Source organism: Scyliorhinus canicula, chromosome 22 (assembly GCF_902713615.1).
Source record: "Scyliorhinus canicula chromosome 22, sScyCan1.1, whole genome shotgun sequence".
Lineage (NCBI taxonomy): Eukaryota > Metazoa > Chordata > Chondrichthyes > Carcharhiniformes > Scyliorhinidae > Scyliorhinus > Scyliorhinus canicula.
In genome coordinates this window covers 14,946,792-14,972,920 of record NC_052167.1, presented here as the reverse complement: position 1 = coordinate 14,972,920, position 26,129 = coordinate 14,946,792, and the positions used below count along the sequence as shown (strand labels likewise).

Genomic DNA, 26,129 nt, shown 5'->3' with positions numbered 1-26,129 from the left:
CTACAGACTGTATATCCCTTTTATTTCTCTGGACTTTATTTCTCTGGACTTTAATATGATTAATGTATCATTCCCACTCTAATCTATTGATGTGTGTGTCTGTGAAAGGCAGAACATATTTTATTAATTTACTTAGATTGATGTAAGTGTAATAAAGCTAACCTCTTCTTTTGTTAAACCTGAGGAAACCTGTCCAATTTGTTCTTTTTGTGATTGCAGTGTGTAAACAGGTGAACACTCATTGAATTGGCAATATATCCTTAAAAAAAACATGTTGCAGTCAAACAGTCAGAGGGAAAAGAGGGGAGTCATTCAACCCCACCTCACCTGATTGTAACAGAAATGCATTCACTGACCTTGAGTACCGGTGTAAGATCATTGAACTTATTTTGGTGCTGCTGCCAGATACTCAGAACCAGACTCTGAAAATTGGCCTTGCTGGTCAGATGCTTACATTGCCTTCTTGAAGTTTGCATTGATGGCCTCCTGGTCCCCTGCGTAAAACATTGCATCTTATACTAATGCTTACAGCACAATGTCAGAAAACCTGGGGGCCCTCTCTATTTCCAAGTGCTCCATTTAGTATGTTTCTCCTTCTAACCAATTATTCTGAAGACAGTCAGTAACAGCTTCTGTAATTAATCCAGCTGCTCTTTAAGAGGGCCAGACACCTTTTAAGCCATATGGGCTAGCTAAAACACATGCTGCAGGCCCCCTTTTCAGCAGGCGGCCAGTCAGCACCGTGGGTCATGCTCGACTGCACACTAAAACCATTCAAATGAGTGTGAGCAAAGTTTTCATGCTGCCTTTCTTAGCGGACTGGGCACAGGTTAATCATAAATCATGGTGCTGTGTCAGAAATAGGAAGTATTTTAATTCTTCTCCCATGTGGTCAATCACAAATATATCTGGCCAGTTAATTAATTCTAAAGTCAATGGAGTAGAATCATTATCATTGGTCAATAAATTTTGCGTGGCAAGTCCTGAATTTGGTTAACTTAATTAATTGAATAACATTCATAGAATTCTCCAGAAACAAAAACAGGCCATTTGGCCCACTGATTATTTTTTAAACGGTCGGTCAACTATCAAGACACTTAATACCTGACATAGATATTCATGGTGTTCATTTGAGAGATGTGCGGGGAAAGTTTTTCATGCCGAGGATGATGGGTGCCTGGATCATGTTACCAGTGGAGGTGGTGGAGGCAGGCACGATAACAACGTTTAAGATGGATATTTATAGACACATGAACGTGCGGGAAATTAAGCGATACAGATCGTTTGGGCAATAATAAGTAGTAAGTCTAAATAAGGAATCTGAATCGGTGCAAGCTTTGTGGGCCAAAGGGCCCATTCCTGTGCTGTAATGTTCTTTGTTCTGCAGTAGCCTGGGTATGAAATGTATCTGGAGCTCCTCCATTCATTATAGTTGTGGGATACGCGTCACTCAGCTGCAATAATTTCCTAACATTGTTAAAGAATATTGAAATCTGGGCAATCACAGTATTTTTCAAGAGTGCCACAATAAAATGGTCAAATGTTTTAGCATGCTAACTTATTGTTTATTTAGGAAGAGTTACACAAGCCATCACATTGATTTTTGTTGTTTCTTTTGCTGTCTGTTCTATGTCCTGCAATGCTGCTTACTGAATCCTGGAAAGATGCTTTTATCTGTAAATTATCCTGCCTTCTTCCATAGATGTGTACAAGCAGCCTCTGGTGATCTTTTTTTAGTCTTTCTCTTTGATAACAGAGCAAATAATGTTAGTTATGATGCTTCTTATGTGTTCATATCAATTGTTTGCTGGAATGTACATGTCTTAATTGCATTATTTCAGTTGAGACCATATGGGTATATCTGGCAGGAATATCATTGATGGCTTGAAGCTCCTGTAGCAGTTGAAGATAACATACATGCAAGTTTAAAAGTTGTACTATTCTATCATAGAAATACTCATTAAACTCTTTTTGCAGTTTTGACAAACGTTCAAAAAAATTTATAGATGTATGAAATAAAAAATTACACTTGAAATGCTAATTCAACCAGATTAGATTGCTGAGCTAATTTACTGACCTTTGCGAACTAGCACATCATAGTAAAACGCACAAAGTTATCCAATATAGAAAATAGTTATTTAAAAGTATATGTTATATTCAGCATAGAAAAATTCCACTAAAAGTAACTGATCTTCACTTCAAATGAAAATTGCTGTATGTCAAATGTCTACTGGTAAATTTGCTTTTACTTCAGCTGTAATAAATAATATTCTGAAATATTCTTTTTAGGAAGGTAGAGTGAAGCAACTTTTTTGTGCTCATCAAGGTGAGAGTTACCAATGTTGAGGAATTAAATATTCCTACCTTCTGCACCATGTGTTCGCAAGAAACACAATCAGACCAACAGTAGCACAATAAACTTACATTTCACAGCTTTAGCAATGCACTAGATGTCAAGTCTCTCCAAGCAGCTGTACTGTATCATAGAACTACAGCACAGTACAGGCCCTTCGGCCCACGATGTTGTGCCCAACTAGTCTGAAACTAAGATCAAATCAACCTAGGAACCCCTGGCTTGCCCATTGGATGTCACACTTAAGTTGCACAACAATGGATCTCTTCCATTATTCAGATGGTATGTCCAAGATAAACAAACCACCGACACCTCAAATGGAAAGATGAATATAGTACATGTTCAATCATTTACTTTAGTTGGTTTTGAATGTAGATCATAATAATCTGAAATTTAAATACAGCAACACTGAGGTTATTCTGTACATTGTATCTTAAAGAAGTTATTATTTTATCCCAAAATAAGGAAGATGGGGCTTACTTTACCTCAAATGCTAACTTTAAACCTGTGGAAATTTGGGGCGGCACGATGATGAAGTGGTTATCACTGCTGCCTCACGGCACCGAGGAACAGGGGTTCGATCATGGCCCCGGGTCACTGTCCGTGGGGAGTTTGCACATTCACCCCATGTTTGTGTGGGTCTCACCCCCACAACCCAAATATGCTATGCTAAATTGCCCCTTAATTGGAAAAAAATAATTGGATATTTTAAATTTTAAAAAAACTATAGAAATTTGGTGTCATTCATTTAGAGATTTTCTGGTACAAACATTTGCAAAACTGAACAAATTAATTATCCTTCACAAGGATCCCTCCATACATCCCTCCTTTACAGGGGCTGTTTAGCACAGGGCTAAAAGCAGACCAAGACAGGCCAGCAGCACGGTTCAATTCCCGTACCAACCTCCCCGAACAGGCGCCGGAATGTGGCAACTAGGGGCTTTTCACAGTAACTTCAGTTGAAGCCTACTTGTGACAATAAGCGATTTTCAATATTAGAAGGAATTACATTTCTGTTCCTCTATTATGGTTTCCAAATTATTCTTGAATGGGAAAAGTCATTGGCCTGCTCGTTTTAAATATAGTTTCATATGACAACATAATTTAAAAACTTTTTACTCTGTCAACCCTAAATTCTGAGTGTAGGTTATGTATTTTCTTGTATTCATTTGACGTTTATATTGTATAACTTGCAGAGGGAAACATCCAACCCCATGTTCTTGACTGCTTACCTAATGACTAAAATGACGACTAGATTCAAACAAAGTGCTGTAAACCAATCTAGCTACCAATATTAATTTGCACTGGTTTATTCAGATGAAGTGACCAATTCAGATCAATTTGTTGCATGGTACAGCATTTATCCAGACCTAAAATAGGTGAAATGAAAATTATTTCTGAAACTATGATAGCATTAATTGATCTATGAAAAGGGACTTAAAAGCAACCCCAGGAGAATTTATATACAATAATATATACCTTGTGGACTGATGCAGGACATTTTAAATGTAGGAAAGTTTTGCACAAGCATTGCTAAGTCTCCTGCTAAACAGTTTGTGGAGACATATGAACAAAGCAGATATTTTCTACTCATTTTGTTGCAGGTGGTTTGCGGGGGGTGGAAATAGGTTTGTAAGGAGGTCAACATAAATATTTAGGTGCATTCAAATGAAATGAAATGAAATGAAAAATGAAATGAAAATTGCTTATTGTCACAAGTAGGCTTCAAATAAAGTTACTATGAAAAGCCCCTAGTCGCCACATTCTGGCGCCTGTTCGGGGAGGCTGGTACGGGAATTGAACCGTGCTGTTGGCCTGCCTTGGTCTGCTTTCAAAGCCAGCGATTTAGCTCTCTGCTAAAACAGCCCCAATACCTTATTATTGAGGAATGAAATTTGTGATGAATGTAAGGAATATCATATCATACATATCATATTTCATATTTGTGGCAGTAATGTTATTAAAACCCTGGTTTGAATTACACACAGGCACAATGTCTGCTAAAGCTGTAATTAAGGTGTCATAAAAGAATAAAGTAAGCATTGATTCCAGCCACATATTTGGTTACAGATAAAGAGCTAATTGAACATTGTTTATGTTCCCTGGAATGTAGATAATTTATGAGCGATTGTATTTAGTCCTAGTTAATCAGGTCATGGAACTTAGTGAGATACAGGTGATGTAATTATTTGAAGGTGTCAGGTCTGTCTGTAGTTTTGCAGTCTGTATAAGATTCTAATTTGAACAGCAGCTTGCCATAGGATCAAAATCTGACAAAGACAGAAGTGTATTGGATCTGCTCTTGGAGGATAAGCAGGTAAACTTTTGTTAATTTTATTTAAAGTGACATTTGAACTGTATTGGCTCACTTAATTGGAATTAGTAGCAGGTATAGACTGTAAGTTCAATTTTTTCTTTTTTAAAGAACTGTTTCACTGATAATTGTAGAGTGATTTCTTTGTTTGGGGTTCTCATCCAGTTTCCTAACAAAAGTTGGGGTCTGGTCCAGTATCCAAAAAAATATATTGAATAACTATATTTCCATTTCAGCAATTAGTGTGATTAATTTTTATTCACTGATGTACATTTTAATCAAGAGAGGACATTGTGGTTTTATATTGATATTTGCTCAGTTGTAGGAATTGTGAATGGGGCACAGAAGTGTACTTTCAAGATACAATATGGTACTCTTCAAATTGTGTACTTGAGTTTATATGCTTTTATGACAACTATTCGAGGCTGAATCAGACTATTCACAGCCTTGATATTGCATTTAACCCCGAGATAAGCTTCTGACCACATATATTTGCACCATCGCGCATGTCAATTCCAATAATTATATATGGAGGGAGAATAAGTCTAAAGCTAATGTTTTACCTCAAGTTTGTTTATTCTTAAGACAGTTCAACAGAGTGACAGACTTGCTTGGTACTTTCAACACCCCACTGTTACAGCTGTGTCCCGTTCTAGGTGAGCCAATGCTTATCAGCTATCTTAACATTGCAGTTGGTGTAACAATATAATTGCTGATAATTGACAGATTTTTCTTCTAAATTAAAGCTTTTGAAAGATTCAAGAACATTTTTTTCAACCTAAACAAAGTCATGTATTTTCACATTATAGATCCTACAATAATTACGAAGTAAAAATATTTTGTTTTTCCATTCTGAAATTTTTCAATATGTTTAGTAATTTCTTAGAGAAGTAGTTCTTTTCATAAAACAGTCTGATAATTGATGACATGTCAACCCATTGTATCTCAGAGATCTCCCTTCTAGCTAACATTTCTTTTATGCTGGTTAAGTCTATTCTTAGCAAAACATTTTGTTGAGTGAACATTGTCCCAAAGAGACCAGTTATCAACATAGTGTTCTATGGGCAAACATTTCTCACATTGCTTTTGGATAGTATTTCAGTACTATTGCAGACACTTGGTCAGCTCTCAGCAGTGGCCAATATACTGGACCAGAGCCGCAACTTAAAGTTTTATGGTGGTGCGGAAAGATCAATTCATTCCAGGCATGACAACATAAGAAATAGGGATTAGTTATTCTGTAAACAAACTTTATTAAACAAAAGAAACACAATATTTAAACTGTGATGCAATAGTAACAGATTGCATGTAGTTTCTTAACTTTAACACACAAATTTCCATTAAACAGCACTTTCAATGGTCACACAGCTCTCATTCCACTTACACGGCAATTACAATACTTGTGTTTACGAAGCAATTTTGCTTCTGTTACGGAATTTTGTTCAGAACCTTTTTACAAAGCCTGCCTCTGTTGCCACTTTCATAACTTCTCTTGGTCATTTTGCAGAGCCTTCTTTTAAAACAGAGTTCTTTCTCTCTCTAAGCTCCGCCCAGCCCCTCAAATAATGGTTCCCTCCTGGGGTTTCCAGACTTGGTCCCATCATTATTATCTTGGCTGTTTGATTGCCCACTCCAGTTTATACAAAACAGACCTCCGCTATTCATAAGTAACTAATCTCCCATTGACAGGCAAATAGGCCATCAGACTCTGCAATACAGTGGTCAGCAAAGTTTTATCCTGTGCTTCAGTGTTACTTTGTTCATTGTCAGTCAACCCTCTATCTGCTGTAGTCTTCATAACTGCCCAATATGTGTGTATGTGAAGTGCATGGCACTTCTTTGCTGTCTATGTCCTGTTCAGAATCTGTAACGGTATAGTCAGTGCCAATTTATCTTGGAGGTGTACCCTAACAATTTGATTTCCATGTTGTACAATCACTACTTCTCCATCACTGCCAACACTTTGCTAGTCCCTCTGATATTTCCATAATCCTCATTTTTGTTATACCATGTCTCCTTGTCCAGACTGTTATCTCGATGGCCTTATGTGGTACCAGAAGGTTTGCTGAATTTTCTCAGAAACTTCAGCTTTAATAAAAGTTTTCTACTTACCTGCATGCAAAGCTTTCAGATGAGCAGAAAAAGCAGAGTTTCTAGAACAGGGGGAGCATCTGATTGCACCAAAGCAACTTTGGATTTGTTCTGTACACCAACTGGTACAGATTGTACCCCTAACCATTTGCAAGGAGTTATTTGTATGTACTGCCCACACCAGTCTTGTTGCATTCTGGTTGATAGGCCAATATTTTATGTAACATGTCATCTATCACTGCATGGTTTCTCTTACGCAGAGTATTCCTGCATGGGCTCTCAATCGCAGTGTGCATAACCATGGTGTACAATTTTTCACAAGTCTCAAAATTCCTTATTCACAAATTCGCCACCATTATCAGGAGTTTTGTTGGTGTTCCTAATACTGTGCCCACCCATCTTTCCATGAACTTATCGACAATTGTCCGTTTGTCCTCACTATGTATTGCAGTGGATAGGCTAAATCTGGCTGCCATATTTCTAAAGTGCCGCAATATAAAGACCCCTGTCCTACATTTTGAAGTCCATTACCACTACATTGTTAAATTCCATGGCTTGTGGCAAGCTCACAAAAGGATGTGGTAGTGTCTTTCGGGTTGTTATATTCTTTATCAAGCAACCCAGCATCTTGCAGTACAGCTTTCAGTTTTTGTCGCACCTGATATGTAAATTGTCCATACAATTTCCAAATAATCAGTTTTGTGCATAGATTCTTATTCCCAGAAGTTAACAAGCTTTGCTGAACTCTTTGGTGAGAAATCTCTGGCATCCTTAATGGCAGGCAGTAATGGCCTGACCTAGTAACATGTGGAGCCACAGTTTTCCTGAACACACTTGCTCTGCCATTCTTCATGTCTAGTGTCATCAGTGTTCTATTCATCAAACATCTAGTCAACAAAATGGGTAACTCACTAGAGACCACATCAATAATGATGAAAAAATTGGCCCCAGCTATCCTGCAAGGGAGGACTACATTTTTGGAAGAAGCTAGCCTGTTATCATGTCCAAACCCGAAACAGGTAGGGCCTTCATTCTCCTTCACTTTCCACAATTCTGCTTCACCACGAGACACCAGGTCAAGTTAAGCCAATCCACCCCACACACTGTGTCAGTACTGGAATCAAAATCTCAGTGAGCAAACAATTCCTTGATGGCAATCACAATCATCTTTTTCAACCTTGGAATTATCTGTTTTGTGCATTATTTTAAAAACATGATTCTTTTGCTGCAGGCAATACATTGCATAATGAGACTGGAATCATACCGATAATGCCTATTAACCATTCCCCGGACTTTTCTCGAGTTTACCATCGCATGTTGCCATCGCAGACCCACTTTTTGTCTCACCTTTCAAATTGGCGAAAAGTGCGACCAGCTTCAGACCGCCTATCAGTCACCCTGGACTGAGAGGTCACACATTTGATGGCTCTGGCTTAAGGTGGATTTTGTGGGTCCTTCCCCACCCGTATAGGGGCCTTTTTGAGTGTGAAACCACCGTCACAGACTTCATCAGTAAGTGTGTCGAGGATAATACGGGTATTTCCAAAGCGGAAACCCTGGCTCAACCAAAAGGTTCACTCCCTGCTGAAGTTCTGAACAGAGGCGTTCAAGTCTGATGACCCTGACCTATATAAGAAATACAGGTACGACGTACGGAAAGCCATCAGGGATGCAAAAAGACAATACCGCATCAAACTAGAGCCCCAGGCCAACGACACTAATCCACGATGGCTATGGCAGGGCCTACACAAGATCACAGGCTATAAAGCAAGGCCAGGTGGAATATCTGGGTCTGGAGATCCCTACCCGATTATCTGAACAAGTTCTATGCCCGCTTTGAGCAGTCAGCCAATTTATCAGTGCCACCCGCCCCAACAGCTCTGGACACACCCATACCCACTATTACAGCCTAAGAGGTAAGAGCTGCCTTCTTGAAAGTTAATCTGTGGAAAGCGGAGGGCCCCGACGGAGTCCCTGGGTGAGCTCTCAGAGCCTGTGCAGACCAGCTGGCGAGTGTATTCGCAGATATCTTCAGCATCTCACACCTCCGCTCTGAGGTCCCCACCTCCTTCAAGAAGGCCACCATAATACCAGGACCAAAGAAGAACAAGGTAGCCTGTCTCAACAACTACCGACCAGTGCCCTAAGGTCTGTTATCATGGAATGCTTCAAGCGGCTAGACATGAGATGATTCACTGCCAGCCGCCCAGATGGTCTCGATCCACTGCAATTTGCCGATCACCGCAACCGGTCCATAGCAGATGCTGTCTCACTGGCTCTGCAATCAACACTCGAACAGCTCGACGACAAGGACACCTATGTAAGACTGCTGTTTCATGGACTACAGCTCCGCCTTCAACACCATTATCCCAACAAGACTAATAACCAAACTCCGCAACCTTGGACTTGACCCCTCCCTGTGCAGCTGGATCCTCTACTTCCCCACCAACAGACCGCAATCTGTCAGGATAGGCAACAGCAGCTCCTCCACAATAGTCCTCAACACTGGAGCCCCGCAAAGATGTGTGCTCAGTCCTCTACTGTACTCCCTATACACCCATGACTGTGTGGCAAGATTTAACTCCAACTCAACCTATAAGTTTGCGAATAATACGACTGTGGTGGGCCGCATCTCAAACAACGACGAATCAGACTACAGGCGGGAGATAAATCACTTGGTTGCATGGTGTACTGAAAACAACCTCTCTCTAAATGTTGGAAAGACCAAGGACTGATCATTGACTTCAGGAAGCGCACCACGACACACACTCCCATCTGCATCAATGGCTCCGAAGTGGAGATGGTCGACAGCTTTAGGTTCCTGGGGGGTCACCATCACGAAAAGTCTGTCCTGGTCCACGCACGTTGATGCAACAGTCAAGAAAACCCAACAACGTCTCTACTTCCTGCGGAAGCTAAAGAGTTGGCATGTCTGCATCGACTCTCACAAACCTCTACAGATGAGCATCCTATCTGGCTGCATCACAGCCTGGTGTGGCAACTGCTCGGTCCAAGATCGCAAGAAACTGCAGACTGTGGTGAACTCAGCTCAATGCATCACACAAACTTGTTACCCCCACATTGATTCTGTATACACCTCTTGCTGCCTCAGGAAGGCAGCCAGCATTATCAGAGACCCCCCCCAACCCAGGCTTTGCCTTCGTCCAGGCCCTTCCATCAGGCTGAAGGTACAGAAGTCTGAAGACTCGCACACCCAGACATAGGAACAGCTTGTTCCCCACAGCTACAAGACTCCCCAATGACTCCACCTATGGACTGATCTGTTCCCTGAAAGAACATTATTCACGATGCCCTAAGCTGCTCTTGCTCATGTATTTGCTTTGTTTGGCCCCTTGTTCCGCACTGTAACCAATCACTGTTTTGTCGATGTACCATTTGTCAATGTTCCCTGTTGATTATTCTTGTGTCTTGGCTGCAGAAAAATACTTTTCACTGTACTTCGGTACATGTGACAATAAATCAAATCAAATCAAGAAAGGTGAGTGCTCAGGGAAGGTAATACTCCTCTCGTGAGTCTGGTGCATGGATCAGAGGATGAGAAATGCTACAAGAAAAAGAGAGCAGTTGGAGCACGGCAGTTCTTACGGTGTCTCACAGGTCAAGATCGCAAAGGGCAAGGGGGCAGTGCTGCTTGCCCAGAGGTCGATGGAGCAGCTGGTGGAGTTTTTAAATAATAAGTTCCAGAAGCCGAGGAAGAAGGCCTTGGAGGACCTGGCTAAGGTGATGGAGCCGCTCAGGGCGGCGATTCAGAAAGTGGGGCAGATTCTCAAGGTCTGGCGATACGGAAGGTGGAAGAGGCAGTGGGAAGCATGAGGAATGGGTGGCCTCGCTGACAGCAGAGTTCGGGATGGTGGTGGACAGCCAGAAGAGGCTGAGAGAAAAACTGAAGGATCACTCCAGATGACAGAATTTAAGCATAGTCGGGATGCCCGAGGGTATTGAGGGAGCGGACACAGCTTGTATGTGGCAAGGATGCTGGTGCAGTTGATGGGGGAGGGAGCCATTGATCGGCCCTCAAGGTGGATTGGGCGAACAGGGCATTGAGGAGGAGGCCACAGGTGGGAGAGCCATTGAGGGCGATAGTGGTATGGTTGTACCACTTCTTGGACAAGAAGATTGTGGTAGTCACTGTATTATACTGTATATATGTGTTTTACGGTAAGGCCCCTGTACTACAGGTATGGGGGTAGATCCCTTCCTGTTGGCTCCGCCCAGTAGGCGGAGTATAAATATGTGTGCTCTCCATACAGCAACCATTTTGTCAGCTGCTAGAGGAGGCCACACATCTCTGTGTAATAAAGCCTTGATTACATTCTACTCTTGTCTCATCGTAATTGATAGTGCATTAATTTATTGCACAGAGATGGACCTCCGCATCAAGCTGGATCACCTGCAGCTGCATCCTCAAGCAGACAATGCCAAAAAAGACTTTGAACATTGGCTAGCCTGTTTTGAAGCATCCATCGGGTCTGCGCCAGACCCAATCCCAGATGCGCAGAAGCTCCAGATTCTGTGTATGCGGCTGAGGTACAGCGACTGCTGCGGGAAGGTATTATCGAGGCCAGCAACAGCCCCTGGAGAGCCCAAGTCGTAGTGGTAAAAACCGAGGAGAAAAACAGGATGGTCGTTGACTCCAGTCAGACCATCAACGGGTACACGCAGCTCGACGTGTACCCCCTCCCACGTGTCATAATATACATCTATATATATAATGGAGTGCAGACAGGCAGTGATTGACACACAGGATGACCAGTGAGCACACAGAACAGAGCAGCCAATCACCAGACAGGACACTACCACTATAAAGCTGGAGGGCACTAGGTTTCCCGCTCTCTCTGGACCCAGCCACTGAGACAGTCAGAGTTTGTGAGCTAGCCAGTGCAAACACCATGCGGTAGCTAATAAGTCTGGTCAGGCTAGTACTAGGTCTCCAGTCAATTCAGTATAGTGTCAACCCACAGTTGAACATGTATATTAGTTAAGACGTTAAATAAAATCGTGTTGGATCTTATCCAGTGTTAGAGGTCTGTCTCTCGCTACACTGCATCAAGTGCATTCCACGTCAACCCAACCTGCCGAACACATTACCACGCATATTTGACATGGTCAATCAGATTGCACAAAACCGGGTCTTCTCGACAGTGGATCTGAAATCTGCCTACCACCAGCTCCCCATCCGTAAGGCGGTCCGCCCACACACTGCATTCGAAGCAGACGGCCGCCTTTACCAATTCCTTAGGGTTCCCTTCGGCATCACCAACAGGGTCTTGGTCTTCCAACGGGAGATGGACTGAATGGTTGACTTGTACGGTTTGCGGGCCACTTTCCCGTACCTGGACAACGTCACCATCTGCGGCCACGACCAGCAGGACCACGACGTTTACCTTTCAAAATTTCTCCACGCCGCCACTCTCCTCAACCTCAGTTACAACAAGGAGAAGTTTGTGTTCAGCACGAACCGATTAGCCATCCTCGGCTATGTGGTTCTGAACAGAGTTCTAGGGCCCGGCCCCGATCGCATGCGCCCCCTCATGGAACTCCCTCTCCCCCACTGCCCCAAGTCCCTCAAACGATGCCTGGGGTTCTTTTTGTATTACGCTCAGTGGGTCCCAAACTATGCGGACAAGGCCTGCCCACTCATTCGATCCACCGTTTTCCCACTGACAGCCGAGGCTCATCAGGCCTTCGACCGTATCAAGGCCGACATCGCCAAGGCTGCGATGCACATGGTCGATGAGACGCTCCCCTTCCAAGTCGCACGCAGTAGACGAGCCACTGCTCTTTCAAGTAGAGAGCGACGCATCAGATGTCGCCCTAGCCACCACCCTCAACCAGGCAGGCAGACCCGTGGCATTCTTTTCCCGCACCCTCCATGCCTCCGAAATTCAGCACTCCTCTGTCGAGAAGGAGGCCCAAGAGATCGTTGAAGCTGTGCGACATTGGAGGCATTACCTGGCCGGCAGGAGATCCACTCTCCTCACTGACAAACGGTCAGTTACCTTCATGTTCAACAACACACAGCGGGGCAAGATCAAAAACGATAAAATCGTGAGGTGGAGGATCGAGCTCTCCACCTACAATTATGAGATTTTGTATCGCCCCGGTAAGCTCAACGAGCCCCCTGATGCCCAATCCCGAGATACATGTGCCAGCGCACAAGTGGACCGACTCCAGACCCTGCACGACAACCTCTGTCACCCAGGAGTCACCTGTTTTTACCACTTCATTAAGGCCCGCAATCTGCCCTACTCCATCGAGGAAGTCAGGGCTATCACCAGCTATTACGTTGGTTGTCCTGAGTATAAATATGTGTGTTCTCCATGCTGCAGCCATTTCGCCAGCTGCTGTGGGAGGCCACACATCTTAGTGCAATAAAGCCTCAGTTGTATCCAACTCATGTCTTTGTGCTATTGATCGTGCATTAATTTATTGCTCTAAGATTTTCAAAAGATGGACCTCCGTATCAAACCGGATCGCCTGCAGCTGGATCCGCATTCAAGCGACGCAAAAAAGGACTTTCAACACTGGCTAGCTTGTTCTGAGGCGTACATCAACTCAGCGCCCAGCCGTGTCTCGGTGGCTCAGAAGATACAGATCCTGTACTCAAGGTTGAGCTCCAGCGTCTTTCCGCTAATCCAGGACGCACCACACTATGCCGAAGCAATGACGCTTCTCAAAGAGAATTACGCTCAGAAGACGAACACGCTCTTCACCAGGCATGTACTCGCCACTCGCTCTCAACTCCCTGGTGAGTCCATAGAGGACTTCTGGCAGGCCCTAATCCCACTCATCCGGGACTGTGACTGTCAGGCCGTTAAGGCCACTGAACATTCAAACCTCCTTATGCTGGACGCGTTTGTTACAGGGATTGGGTCGGACCTCATACGTCAGCGACTATTAGAAGTGGCCACGCTCGACCTAGCAGAGATGAAGAAACTAGCGCTCTCTATGACGGTCGCCTCACGCAACATTCAGACCTACACCACCAGCCGCACGGTCCTCCCCTCCAACGCATTGTGGACCCCACAGACGGCCGCCCCAGCAGGGGCCTTACCCAGCCAATACACCTGCGCCACGCGCCAGCCAGCGAACCCCAGGAGTCCCCAATGTTACTTTTGCGGCCAGCAGAAACAACCCCGCCAACGCTGCCCGGTCCGCGCTGCCCTTTGTAAGGCTTGTGGCAAAAAGGGGCGCTTTGCCGCGGTGTGCCAGGCCCGTGCAGATGGTGCTATCGCCCCCACCCCCCCTCATTTACGGACAATGGGTGCCACCATCTTCACCTCCCCGGACCACGTGCGGCATGTGGGCGCCGCCATCTTCTCCCCCAGACGATGCGTGGCAAGTGGGCGCCGCCATCTTCTCCCCCTCAGACCAAGCGCGGCCAGTGGGCGCGGCCATCTTCCCCCCATCAGACGACGCGCGGCCAGTGGGCGCGGCCATCTTCCCCTCTGAGCAACACGTGCGGCCCATGGGCGCCGCCATCTTGTTCAACCCCCGCCACGTGCGGCCCATGGCGCCGCCATTTTGCCCTCCTCAAGCTCTTCAGGCATCGCCATCTTGTCTCCCCCACGGCACATGGGCACTGCCAGCGTTCCCGGACCTGTGTCCCCGGGCTCCCCATCATCTGACCCCAGCGACGACCGACCACGACTTGCCTCAGTGACCATCGACGAGTCTCGCACGCACAACCTAGCCACCGCATCGACCAGCGTTAAAATCGGACACGTGACCTCTTGCCTGCTGGACTCCGGGAGCACCGAAAGCTTCATCCACCCGGATACGGTAAGGCGCTGCTCCCTCGCGGTACACTCCGCCAACCAAAGAATCTCGCTGGCCTCCGGATCCCATTCCGTGGCGATCTGGGGGTTCTGTACGGTCACACTCACGGTCCAGGGTGTAGAATTCAGAGGCATCCGCCTCTACATCCTCCCTAACTACTTGGCCTGGACTTACAATGTAACCTCCAGAGACTACCCCTAAAATTCAGCGGGCCCGTACCACCCCTCACTGTGTGCGGCCTCGCGACCCTAAAGGTCGATCCGCCTTCCCTCTTCGCAAATCTAACCTCGGATTGCAAACCCGTCACCACCAGGAGCAGACGATACAGCACCCAGGACAGGACCTTCATCAGGTCCGAGGTCTAGCGGCTGCTTCGGGAAAGCATCATCGAGGCCAGCAACAGCCCCTGGACAGCCCAAGTGGTAGTAGTTAAAACTGGAGAGAAACACAGAATGGTCGTGGACTACAGCCAGACCATCAGTACCGCACGCAGCTCGACATGTACCCCCTCCAACGCACATCTGATATGGTCAATCAGATTGCACAGTACCGGGCCTTCTCAACGATAGACCTGAAATACGCCTATCACCAGCTCCCCATTCGTAAATTGGACCGGCCATACACCGCCTCTATCACTTCCTCAGGGTTCCCTTCGGCGTCACCAACGGGGTCTCGGTCTTCCAAAGGAAGATGGACCGAATAGTCGACCAGTACGGTTTGTGTACATTTCCGTACCTAGACAACGTCACCATCTGCGGCCATGATCAGCAGGACCACTACGCCAACCGTGCCAAATTTTTCCACACCGCCACTCTCCTAAACCTCACCTACAACAAGAAGTGCGTGTTTAGCATGACCCGCTTAGCCATCCTCGGCTATGTGGTCCAGAACGGAGTTTTGGGGCCTGATCCCGACCGCATGCGTTCCCTCATAGAGCTCCCCCTCCCCCACGGCCCTCAAACGCTGCCTGGGGTTCTTTTCGTACTACGCTCAGTGAGTCCCAAACTATGCGGACAAGGCCCGCCCACACATACAGTCAACCCATTTTCCCCTGATGGTCGAGGCACAACAGTCCTTCGCCCCTATCAGAGCCGATATCGCCAAGGACGGGATGCACGCAGTAGACGAGACACTGCCCTTTCAAGTAGAGAGCGACGCATCAGGTGTCGCCCTAGCCACCACGCTCAATCAGGCAGGCAGACCCGTGGTATTCTTTTCCCGCACCCTTCATGCCTCAGAAATTCGGCACTCATCCATCGAAAAAGAGGCCCAAGCTATCGTTGAAGCTGTGCGGCATTGGAGGCATTACCTGGCCGGCAGGAGATTTACTCTCCTCACTGACCGACGGTCGGTAGCCTTCATGTTCAATAACACACAGCGGGGCAAGATCAAGAATGATAAGATTTTGAGGTGGAGGATCGAGCTCTCCACCTACAATTATGAGATTTTGTATCGCCCCAGTAAGCTCAACGAGCCCCCAGATGCCCTATCCCGAAGTACATGTGCCAGCGCACAAGTAGACCGACTCCGGACCCTGCACGACAGCCTTTGTCACCCGGGAGTCACACGGTTGTACCATTTCATAAAGACCTGCAATCTGCCCTACTTCGTTGAGGAAGTATGGACAATCACCAGGGACTGCCAGGTCTGTGCAGAGTGCAAGCCGCACTTCTACCAGCCGGACCGTACGCACCTGGTGAAGGCCAGGTGAATGCATTTTGCCAGCTGCTGTGGGAGGCCACACATCTTAGAGCAATAAATTGATGCACGATAAATTGTACAAAGACTTGCGTTGGATACAACTGTGGCTTTATTGCTCTAAGATGTGTGGCCTCCCACAGCAGCTGGCAAAATGGTTGCAGTATGGAGGACACACATATTTATACGCAGGGACTACCAACATACCTGTAGTACAGGTCCCACCATACATCCTCTAATAGAGGTGCAACAGTGGTGGCCACAGTGAAGGCTAGATGTGGATCTGTTGGTGGATGAGGGTCTGTGTGCGCAGGTGAGGGCTGCAATTCGAGGATATGTAGAGGTGAATGATATGGGGGAGGCCATAGCTGCCACATTGTGGTAGGCACTCAAGGCTGTAGTTATGGGGGGTATTATTTCAATTCAGGCACCCTCTCCAATACAGGGAGAGGGTGGAGCGGGAGGTGAGGGCAACACTGGTCGAGGAGACCTTGAGGGTGGATAGGAGGTACTCGGTGGTGCCAGAGGAATGGTTGAAGAAGAAGCAGAGGCTCCAGATGTTTGGGTTAGTGTCAACAGGGAAAGTGGTGGGGAAATTGCAGAGGACCAGAAAGGCAGTGTATAAATACGGGGAGAAGGCAAGCAGGATGCTGGCCCATCAGTTGAGGAAGTAGACAGCGGCTAGGGAGATCTGTAGAGTGAGGAACGAAGGGTGTAAGGTGGTGATGGATTGGGAGGGGGTGAATGGGGTATTAAGGCCTTCTATAGGAGGCTTTACTTGTTGGAGCCCCGGGGGGGGGGGGGGGGGAGAGATAGTGGTTGGGGGGGGGGGGGGGGGGGGGGAGAGAGAGATAGTGGTGGTGATGGACATGGGAAAGGCTTTTGATCGTATGGAGTGGGCGTATTTGTTTGATGAGTTGGGGAGGTTCGGGTTCAGGCAGGAGTTTGTGGATTTGGTCCGCATAGTGTATAAGGCGCTGGTGACAAGACTGCGGGTGAACCGAGTGAGTTTGGGGTCCTTTGGGTTACATCATAGGATGAGACAGGAGTGTCCGCTTTCCCTGCTGCTTTTCATCTTGGCGATAGGGCCACTGGCAATGGCGCTTTAGGTGTCAAGTGATTGAGTGGGTGGGAGGGGGGGGGGGGGGGGGGGAGGGGGTAGAAATTGAGCATTGGGTTCCGTTGTATGCAGGTGGTCTGCTATTATATATTTCTGACACATTGGTAGGATCATGGGGATTTGGGGGGAAATTTGGCTAGCTTTCAGGGTATAAATTGAATATGAGAAAGTGTGAGGTGTTCCCGATAAATGCGAGGGGCAGGAAAGGAGGTTAGGGGTGCTGCTGTTTAGGGTGGTGGGGACGAGCTTTCGATACCTTGGTATCCTGGTGGCGCGAAGCTGGGCCCAGTTGCACATGTTGAATTTGGCTCGATCGGTGGACTGGATGAAGGCAGATTTTAGGAGGTGGGATGTTTTGCCATTTCGTTGGCAGGGTGGGTGCAGAAGGTTAAAATGACGGTGCTGCCTAGGTTTCTGTTTTTTTTCAGAACCTCCCCATCTTTGTCCCTAAGTCGTTTTTCAGAAAGGTCAATGGGTTGACCTCGCGGTTTGTGTGGGTGGGGAAGGCGTTATGGGTGCAACAGGCTTTTTGGGAGCAGGGTGAAGGGGGGGTATGTGCTGGTACTGAATTTGATCAATTGTTATTGGGCTGCAAACATTGCGATTGTGAGGAAATGGGTTGTGTTAGAGAGGTTGGTTTTGGGGACTGATGGAGGGGGCATCATGTAGGGGAATGTGCTTGGGGGCATTGGTGTTGGCACCTCTGTCATTCTCACCAGCCAGATATTCCTTTAATCCAATGGTGGTGTCGGCTCTGAGGATGTGGAAGCAGTGTAGGCAGCACCTAGGTTTGGAGGGAGCCTATTTGTGACAACCATATGTTTGTGCCAGTGAGACTGGATGCAAGGTTCTGGGGATGGTGGGATTGAGTATTTCAGGGACCTAGTTATAAGGGGCAAATTTGCGGGGCTGGAGGAATTGTTTAAAGTGCCTAAGGAGAGAGGTGTCAACTTTCCTGGGATTGCTGCCTCCGATGCTGCAAGATAAGCTTCTGTCAAGGACAGAATAGGGGAAGGGAAGGTTTCGGTATATTGATGGAGTGGGAGGGCGGCCGGGTGGCAGATACTAAGCGCAAGTGGGAAGATGATTTGGGAGAGCAGTTGGTGCTGGGTCATGGGCTGAGGCTTTGTGGATGGTGAATACGTCCTTGTCATGTGTGAGGTTAAGCCTCATCTAATTCAAACTGGTGCTTAGGGCCCACATGACGGTGGTGAGGATGAGCAACTTTTTTGAGGGGGTGGAGGAAAGGTGTGGCCGATGCGCGGAGGGGGCCCACGAGTGACGTCCACATGTTTTGGCCGTGTCCAAGACTGAGGGAATTCTTGGACCTGATGTCTGAGGTTCTGGAGGTGGGGTATTGGCCTTTCCCTCCCTGATAGCCTGGAGACGGATTTTCTTTATGTTGGAGGGACTCAGAACCACCAAAGGAAGAGGTGGGTCAGCAATCTGGCAGAATTCCTGCTGTTAGAGAAAAGCAAGTTTGCCCTGTGGGGGTCAATAGAAGGGTTCACTCGGTGGTGGAAGCCGTTCATTGGTTTCTTCGAGGAGGACTGAGGGGTCAGCGAGAGGGGTGCTTTTCTGGGAAGGTGGGACGCGATAGGGGTCAGTGTCAGAGGGGCTGGAGGGTTGGGGTGGTTGGGTGGTTAGTTGTGATGGTCTTTCGTTGCGCTTTCATTGACCTTTTGATGTTTTGTTGAAAAGCCTTGAATAAAAATATTTCTTTGAAACGTAACAACTTCTTTGCACTGGGATCTACATTTAATGTTTTGTTCACCTCAAAACTCAGCCTTCATTGAATCCTCCATAATAAGATAAAAGCAAATTACTGCATTTGCTGGAATCTGTAAAAAAAAACAGAAAACACTGGACAATCTCTGACAGCAACTGTGGAGAGAGAAGGAAGCTAACTTTTCGAGTCTGCATTTCACTTTGTCAAAACTGCTTTGACAAACTGCTTCTCTCTCCACAGATGCCTACAGACCTACTGTTTTTGACTGAATCCTCCATCCTTAGCTTTACCACAGAGTTACCACAGAGTTGCCTGTATTCAATAGGAAAGTAGAAGTCTTTCTAGATTTTTTTTAGTGCAGCAGCCAATTGGTCTAAAAGAGATTCTTTACTTTGTAATTAAACCCCAATCAATACCAAAAGCCTATTGATAGGAGAAATGCATGCACAATCTTGTAACTTAAATGCCAATACAGACTCCAGGATTCAAGCTCAAATTTCTTCAGTCTCTTAAAACAGCTGTTAAAGTCCGATAAAACTTGAGAAAAGGGTTGCTGGAACTGCATAAGACCTATGACACCAGGATAAGCAGAAATTAGCTTTTTGACTGTTCACCTGTTTTCATGAATCTATCAAAGGTCGGACATGCTTCCAATAAAGTATCCAAAAACTGTATACAAAGGTCCTACCCCTCATTGTTATCCCAAATTATCCACGTTGGACGTTGAAAATATTTTACTCCAAATCTTTGGCAAAGCCAAAGCCATATCTTGCTTCTTTCAGAGTAATAGAATAACCAGTGCCCACATTTGAACGTCAGTTTTCCATTGCTGATATGGTCCACCTTCAAAAATATTGGTGCACAGTCAAAGCCTGATATTGAGCATTGTCCTTCTGCCAATCTGTCACTTAAACTCTCAGCAGTAGTATATTTTTTTCCTCAGAGGGTAGAGACAAAACAATTATTTTCCAGAAATGAATCACCAAAACTTAATGTTAATCCACTGTTACCATGTTAATTCCAATAACTGTATATGGTAGAAGAATGGGTCGAAAGCTATCTCAGCCTGAGATAGCTCAGCAGAGTGACAGACTCTCTCAGTTCCTTCCATACCCCACTGTTACAGCTGTACCAACTTATAGGTGAGCCAGTGCTTATGATCTGTCTTTAACTGTAATTGGCATAACAATGTAATTGCTGTACAATATAATTACTGATACATTGACAACTATAAAAAATATATGGGCAGCACGGTAGCATTGTGGATAGCACAATCGCTTCACAGCTCCAGGGTCCCAGGTTCGATTCCGGCTTGGGTCACTGTCTGTGCGGAGTCTGCACATTCTCCCCGTGTGTGCGTGGGTTTCCTCCGGGTGCTCCGGTTTCCTCCCACAGTCCAAAGATGTGCAGGTTAGGTGGATTGGATATGATAAATTTCCCTTAGTGTCCAAAATTGCCCTTAGTGTTGGGTGGGGTTACTGGGTTATGAGGATAGGGTGGAGGTGTTGACCTTGGGTAGGGTGCTCTTTCCAAGAGCCGGAGCAGACTCGATGGGCCGAATGGCCTCCTTCTGCACTTTAAATTCTATGATATAGCCTATTTCTATTTCAATAACATTGCCAAACTCCACCCCTACCTCAATTCATCTGCTCTTTAAACTCTCATTCTTGCCTTTGTCATCTCTAGGCTTGACTAGCTTCCACCCTCCATAAACTTAAAAGTCATTCAAAACTCTGCTGTCAGTATCTTAACTCTCACCAATTTAAAATTTCTCTATGGCCTCACTGCTCCCTATTTGAGTAATCTCCTCGAGCCCCACCACCCTGTGAAATCTCCTTATCTCCTTATGTGGCTTGGTGTCAAACCTTTTTGATAATCTCATTGAAAATTAGACATTTTGTTAAATTCAATGTGCTGTATAAATACAATTTTCTGATGTTCTTTTGCAAATATCCAGATGCAGAAGAACAATGCACCATTCTGAGCAAGTAAAATTTTGCTCAAAACTCTATTTCATCCGTCCTTCACTGAGGAGATGCTATGTTCTAGTCATTGTTTATTTTAGTGAAGCAGAGGTGGTAAACCGTGTGTACAGCTTCTAAGTTATTTAAAAATTCTGGATGTGTAACTTTCAGCACCTACAACAGAGCTTTCACTAACTGTCCATTGCGCAGCTGAAGCCAGCAACCACCAACCACATGCTCCTAATCTCCAACCGCGAGCATCTAACCGCCAACCACGTGCTCCTAACGTCAAGCACCTGCTCCTAACCGTCAACCACATGCTCTTAATCCCCAACCACGTTCATCTAACCACCAACCGGTGCACCTAACCGCCAACCACGCGCGCTGCTTGAACACAAGCAAGCACCATGTGCTCCTAACTACCAACCACGTCCTCCAAACCGCCAACCGCGTGCTTCAACCTCCACCCGCGAGCTCCAAACCGCCAACCGCGTGCTTCAACCTCCAACCGCGAGCTCCAAACCTCCAACCGCGAGCTCCAAACCGCCAACCGCGTACTTCAACCTCCAACCGCGAGCTCCAAACCGCCAACCGCGTGCTTCAACCTCCAACCGCGAGCTCCAAACCGCCAACCGCGTGCTTCAACCTCCAACCGCGAGCTCCAAACCGCCAACCGCGTGCTTCAACCTCCAACCGCGAGCTCCAAACCGCCAACCGCGTACTTCAACCTCCAACCGCGAGCTCCAAACCGCCAACCGCGTACTTCAACCTCCAACCGCGAGCTCCAAACCGCCAACCGCGTGCTTCAAACCGTCAACCACATCCTCCAAACCGCCAAACGCGAGCTCTAAACCGCCAACCACGTCCTCCAAACCGGCAACCGCGTGCTTCAACCTCCAACCGCGAGCTCCAAACCGCCAACCGCGTGCTTCAACCTCCAACCGCGAGCTCCAAACCGCCAACCGCGTGCTTCAACCTCCAACCGCGAGCTCCAAACCGCCAACCGCGTGCTTCAACCTCCAACCGCGAGCTCCAAACCGCCAACCGCGTCCTTCAACCTCCAACCGCGAGCTCCAAACCGCCAACCGCGTGCTTCAACCTCCAACCGCGAGCTCCAACCTCCAACCGCGAGCTTCAAACCGCCAACCACATCCTCCAAACCGCGTGCTTCAACCTCTAACCGCGAGCTCCAAACTGCCAACCGTGAGCTCCAAACCGCCAAACGCGAGCTCCAAACCGCCAACCACGTCCTCCAAACCGCCAACCGCGTGCTTCAACCTCCAACCGCGAGCTCCAAACCGCCAACCGCGTGCTTCAACCTCCAACCGCGAGCTCCAAACCGCCAACCACATCCTCCAAACCGCCAACCGCGTGCTTCAAACCGTCAACCACATCCTCCAAACCGCGTGCTTCAACCTCTAACCGCGAGCTCCAAACTGCCAACCGTGAGCTCCAAACCGCCAAACGCGAGCTCCAAACCGCCAACCACGTCCTCCAAACCGCCAACCGCGTGCTTCAACCTCCAACCGCGAGCTCCAAACCGCCAACCGCGTGCTTCAACCTCCAACCGCGAGCTCCAAACCGCCAACCGCGTGCTTCAACCTCCAACCGCGAGCTCCAACCTCCAACCGCGAGCTTCAAACCGCCAACCACATCCTCCAAACCGCGTGCTTCAACCTCTAACCGCGAGCTCCAAACTGCCAACCGTGAGCTCCAAACCGCCAAACGCGAGCTCCAAACCGCCAACCACGTCCTCCAAACCGCCAACCGCGTGCTTCAACCTCCAACCGCGAGCTCCAAACCGCCAACCGCGTGCTTCAACCTCCAACCGCGAGCTCTAAACCGCCAACCGTGAGCTCGAAACTGCCAAACGCGTGCTCCTAACCGCCAACCGTGAGCTCCAAATCGTCAAACGCGCGCTCCAAACCGCCAACCACGAGCTCCAAACCGCCAACCACGTTCATTTAACCGCCAACCGCGTGCTTCAACCGCCAGCCACGAGCTCCAAACCGCCAACCGCGTTCATTTAATCGCCAACCGCATGCTTCAACCGCCAACCACGAGCTCCAAACCGCCAACCGCATGCTTCAAACCGCCAACCGCGTGCTTTAACCTCCAACCGTCAGCTCCAAACCGCCAACCGCGTGCTTCAACCGCCAAACGCGTGCTTCAACCGCCAACCGCGAGCTCCAACCCGCCAACCACGCGCTGGTTGAGCACCTGCTCCTCGCGCCATTAACTTGTTTATTCACCCGCGCCCAGTGGATATCGCGCGTGTTCGTGATCGGTCGAGTAATGGCCACCTGTTGTCACGAGTTGAAACTGTCGAGTGTGCCAGTGGGTCGTTGCCATTCCTATGGGGTTTGGGAATGGAGAGTGCAACAGAGATTCTGAAAATGTATCGCAAACCGTGGAATCCAAATATGGGCGAAGAGGTGGTCATGAAAGAAGGCGTCAGCGAGAACCCTTGGTGTTGTCTCGGGTGTGTTGAAAATGGCAAACCGTAGAAAGGCCTTGGATTCTAACAAGAGTCGTGCCCGAGAAGACGGACTCAGCAATGACATCTGCGGAGGAACGTGGCTGGTGTTGAGCGTCGCCTCACTGAAACCAGGTACAAAGTCTTACTGTGGTTTAAAGCAAAACAATCCAATGACGGTCTTCGTAATGTAAATGAACAATTGGGGAACAAGTTGAGAGAATGTGTTTGGTGCATTTTGCTTGACGGCGGGAATGTCTTTCGTGGCAATATGCAGTTCGGTTGATGTATTGAAACACGACGGTTAATGGTTGGTTGGGGCGGGGATGGAGACTGTCCAAGGTGTTGCTTCGGAAAATTAACCGCTTACATTTGGTTCGATTTTTAACAGAGCGTCGTTGCAGTGGGACCGGGGTAGAAGGAAAAAAAGAATAATTTGCCTTCGTGCCCGTTCCCCAAAGCGATGAGAAGCAACCTCCTTGAGGAATCTGGATTGTCCCGGAGTCCGGCGCCGGCCCGGGAGCTGCCAGTCGGCCCATTTGGCCTCCCATTGCCGGCTGGGTTTGGAGCCGCTGGCGGGGGAAACGCTGCTGTGGGCGATGGGCCGGGTCACAATGGGCGCCAGGGTGGCGAGGGACCGGCTACCGGGTTTACAGCGGGTGGAGGGGAGCCGGACCCGCGGCTCCACACGTGCTGGGGCTGAAGCGGGAAAGTCCATGCCCCCCCCTCTCCCGGGGTTTGATTCCTGACCCCCCCCCCCCTCTCCCCGAGGTTTGATTCCTGACCCCCCCCCCCCGGGTTTGATTCCTGACCCCCCCCCTCTCCCGGGGTTTGATTCCTGACCCCCCCCTCCCCGGGGTTTGATTCCTGACCCCCCCTCTCCCGGGGTTTGATTCCTGACCCCCCCCCTCTCCCCGGGGTTTGATTCCTGACCCCCCCTCTCCCCGGGGTTTGATTCCTGACCCCCCCCCCTCCCCGGGGTTTGATTCCTGACCCCCCCCCCCCCTCTCCCCGGGGTTTGATTCCTGACCCCCCCCCCCCGGGGTTTGATTCCTGACCCCCCCCCTCTCCCGGGGTTTGATTCCTGACCCCCCCCCCTCCCCCCGGGGTTTGATTCCTGACCCCCCCCCCCTCTCCCCGGGGTTTGATTCCTGACCCCCCTCTCCCCGGGGTTTGATTCCTGACCCCCCCCCCCTCCCCGGTGTTTGATTCACTGACCCCCCCTCCCCCCAGGGGTTTGATTCACTGACCCCCCCCCCCCCGGAGTTTGATTCCTGACCCCCCCCCCCTCTCCCCGGGGTTTGATTCTCTGACCCCCCCCCCCTCCCCGGGGTTTGATTCACTGACCCCCCGGGGTTTGATTCACTGACCCCCCTCCCCGGGGTTTGATTCACTGACCCCCCGGGATTTGATTCACTGACCCTCCCTCCTCTCCCCGGGGTTTGATTCCTGACCCACCCCCCTCTCCCGGGGTTTGATTCCTGACCCCCCCCCTCTCCCCGAGGTTTGATTCCTGACCCCCCCCCCCCCGGGGTTTGATTCCTGACCCCCCCCCCCTCTCCCGGGGTTTGATTCCTGACCCCCCCCCCTCTCCCCGGGGTTTGATTCCTGACCCCCCCCCTCTCCCCGGGGTTTGATTCCTGACCCCCCTCTCCCCGGGGTTTGATTCCTGACCCCCCCCCCTCCCCGGTGTTTGATTCACTGACCCCCCCTCCCCCCAGGGGTTTGATTCACTGACCCCCCCCCCCACCGGAGTTTGATTCCTGACCCCCCCCCTCTCCCCGGGGTTTGATTCTCTGACCCCCCCCCCCTCCCCGGGGTTTGATTCACTGACCCCCCGGGGTTTGATTCACTGACCCCCCTCCCCGGGGTTTGATTCACTGACCCCCCGGGATTTGATTCACTGACCCTCCCTCCTCTCCCCGGGGTTTGATTCCTGACCCACCCCCCTCTCCCCGGGGTTTGATTCACTGATCCCCCACCCCCTCCCCCGGGATTTGATTCACTGACCCCCTCCCCTCCCCCCGGGGTTTGATTCACTGACCCCCCCTCCCCCCGGGGTTTGATTCACTGACCCCCCCTCCCCCCGGGGTTTGATTCACTGACCCCCCCCCCCTCCCCGGGGTTTGATTCTCTGACCCCCCCCTCTCCCCGGGGTTTGATTCACTGACCCCCCTCTCCCCCCCCCCCGGATTTGATTCACTGACCCCCCCCCCTCTCCCCGGGGTTTGATTCCTGACCCCCTCCCCCCCTCCGGGGTTTGATACCTGACCCCCTCCCCTCGCCCCCCCGGGGTTTGATTCTTGACCCCCTCCCCTCCCCCCCCCGGGTTTGATCCACTGACACCCCCACTATCCCCGGGGTTTGATTCACTGACACCCCCCCCCCCGTATTTGATTCACTGACCCCCTCCTCTCCCCCGGGGTTTGATTCACTGACCCCCCCCCCCCTCTCCCCGGGGTTTGATTCACTGATCCCCTCCCCCCCGATATTTGATTCACTGACCCCCTCCCCAAGGTTTGATTCACTGACCCCCCCCCCCCCGGGTTTGATTCACTGACCCCCCCCCCCCCCGGGATTTGAT

The 26,129-nt window shown here is 48.8% G+C and overlaps 1 protein-coding gene across 1 annotated transcript; it reads left to right on the top strand.

Moving 5' to 3' along the window:
* The first annotated feature begins 10,595 nt into the window (after positions 1–10,595).
* Positions 10,596–22,910, top strand: LOC119956234 (extensin-like). The gene is made up of 2 exons (XM_038783269.1): positions 10,596–10,714; positions 21,977–22,910. Exons 1-2 carry the CDS (start codon positions 10,596–10,598, stop codon positions 22,908–22,910), a joined length of 1,053 nt encoding a protein of 350 aa, XP_038639197.1.
* The last annotated feature ends 3,219 nt before the right edge of the window (positions 22,911–26,129 follow it).

Coding starts and splice junctions, on each gene's coding strand:
- LOC119956234 (XM_038783269.1), top strand. CDS start 10,596: ATGGGTGGCCTCGCTGACAGCAGAGTTCGGGATGGTGGTGGACAGCCA. Junction 10,715..21,976: donor CATAGTCGGGATGCCCGAGG/GTATTGAGGGAG, acceptor TCCAACCGCGAG/CTCCAAACCGCCAACCGCGT.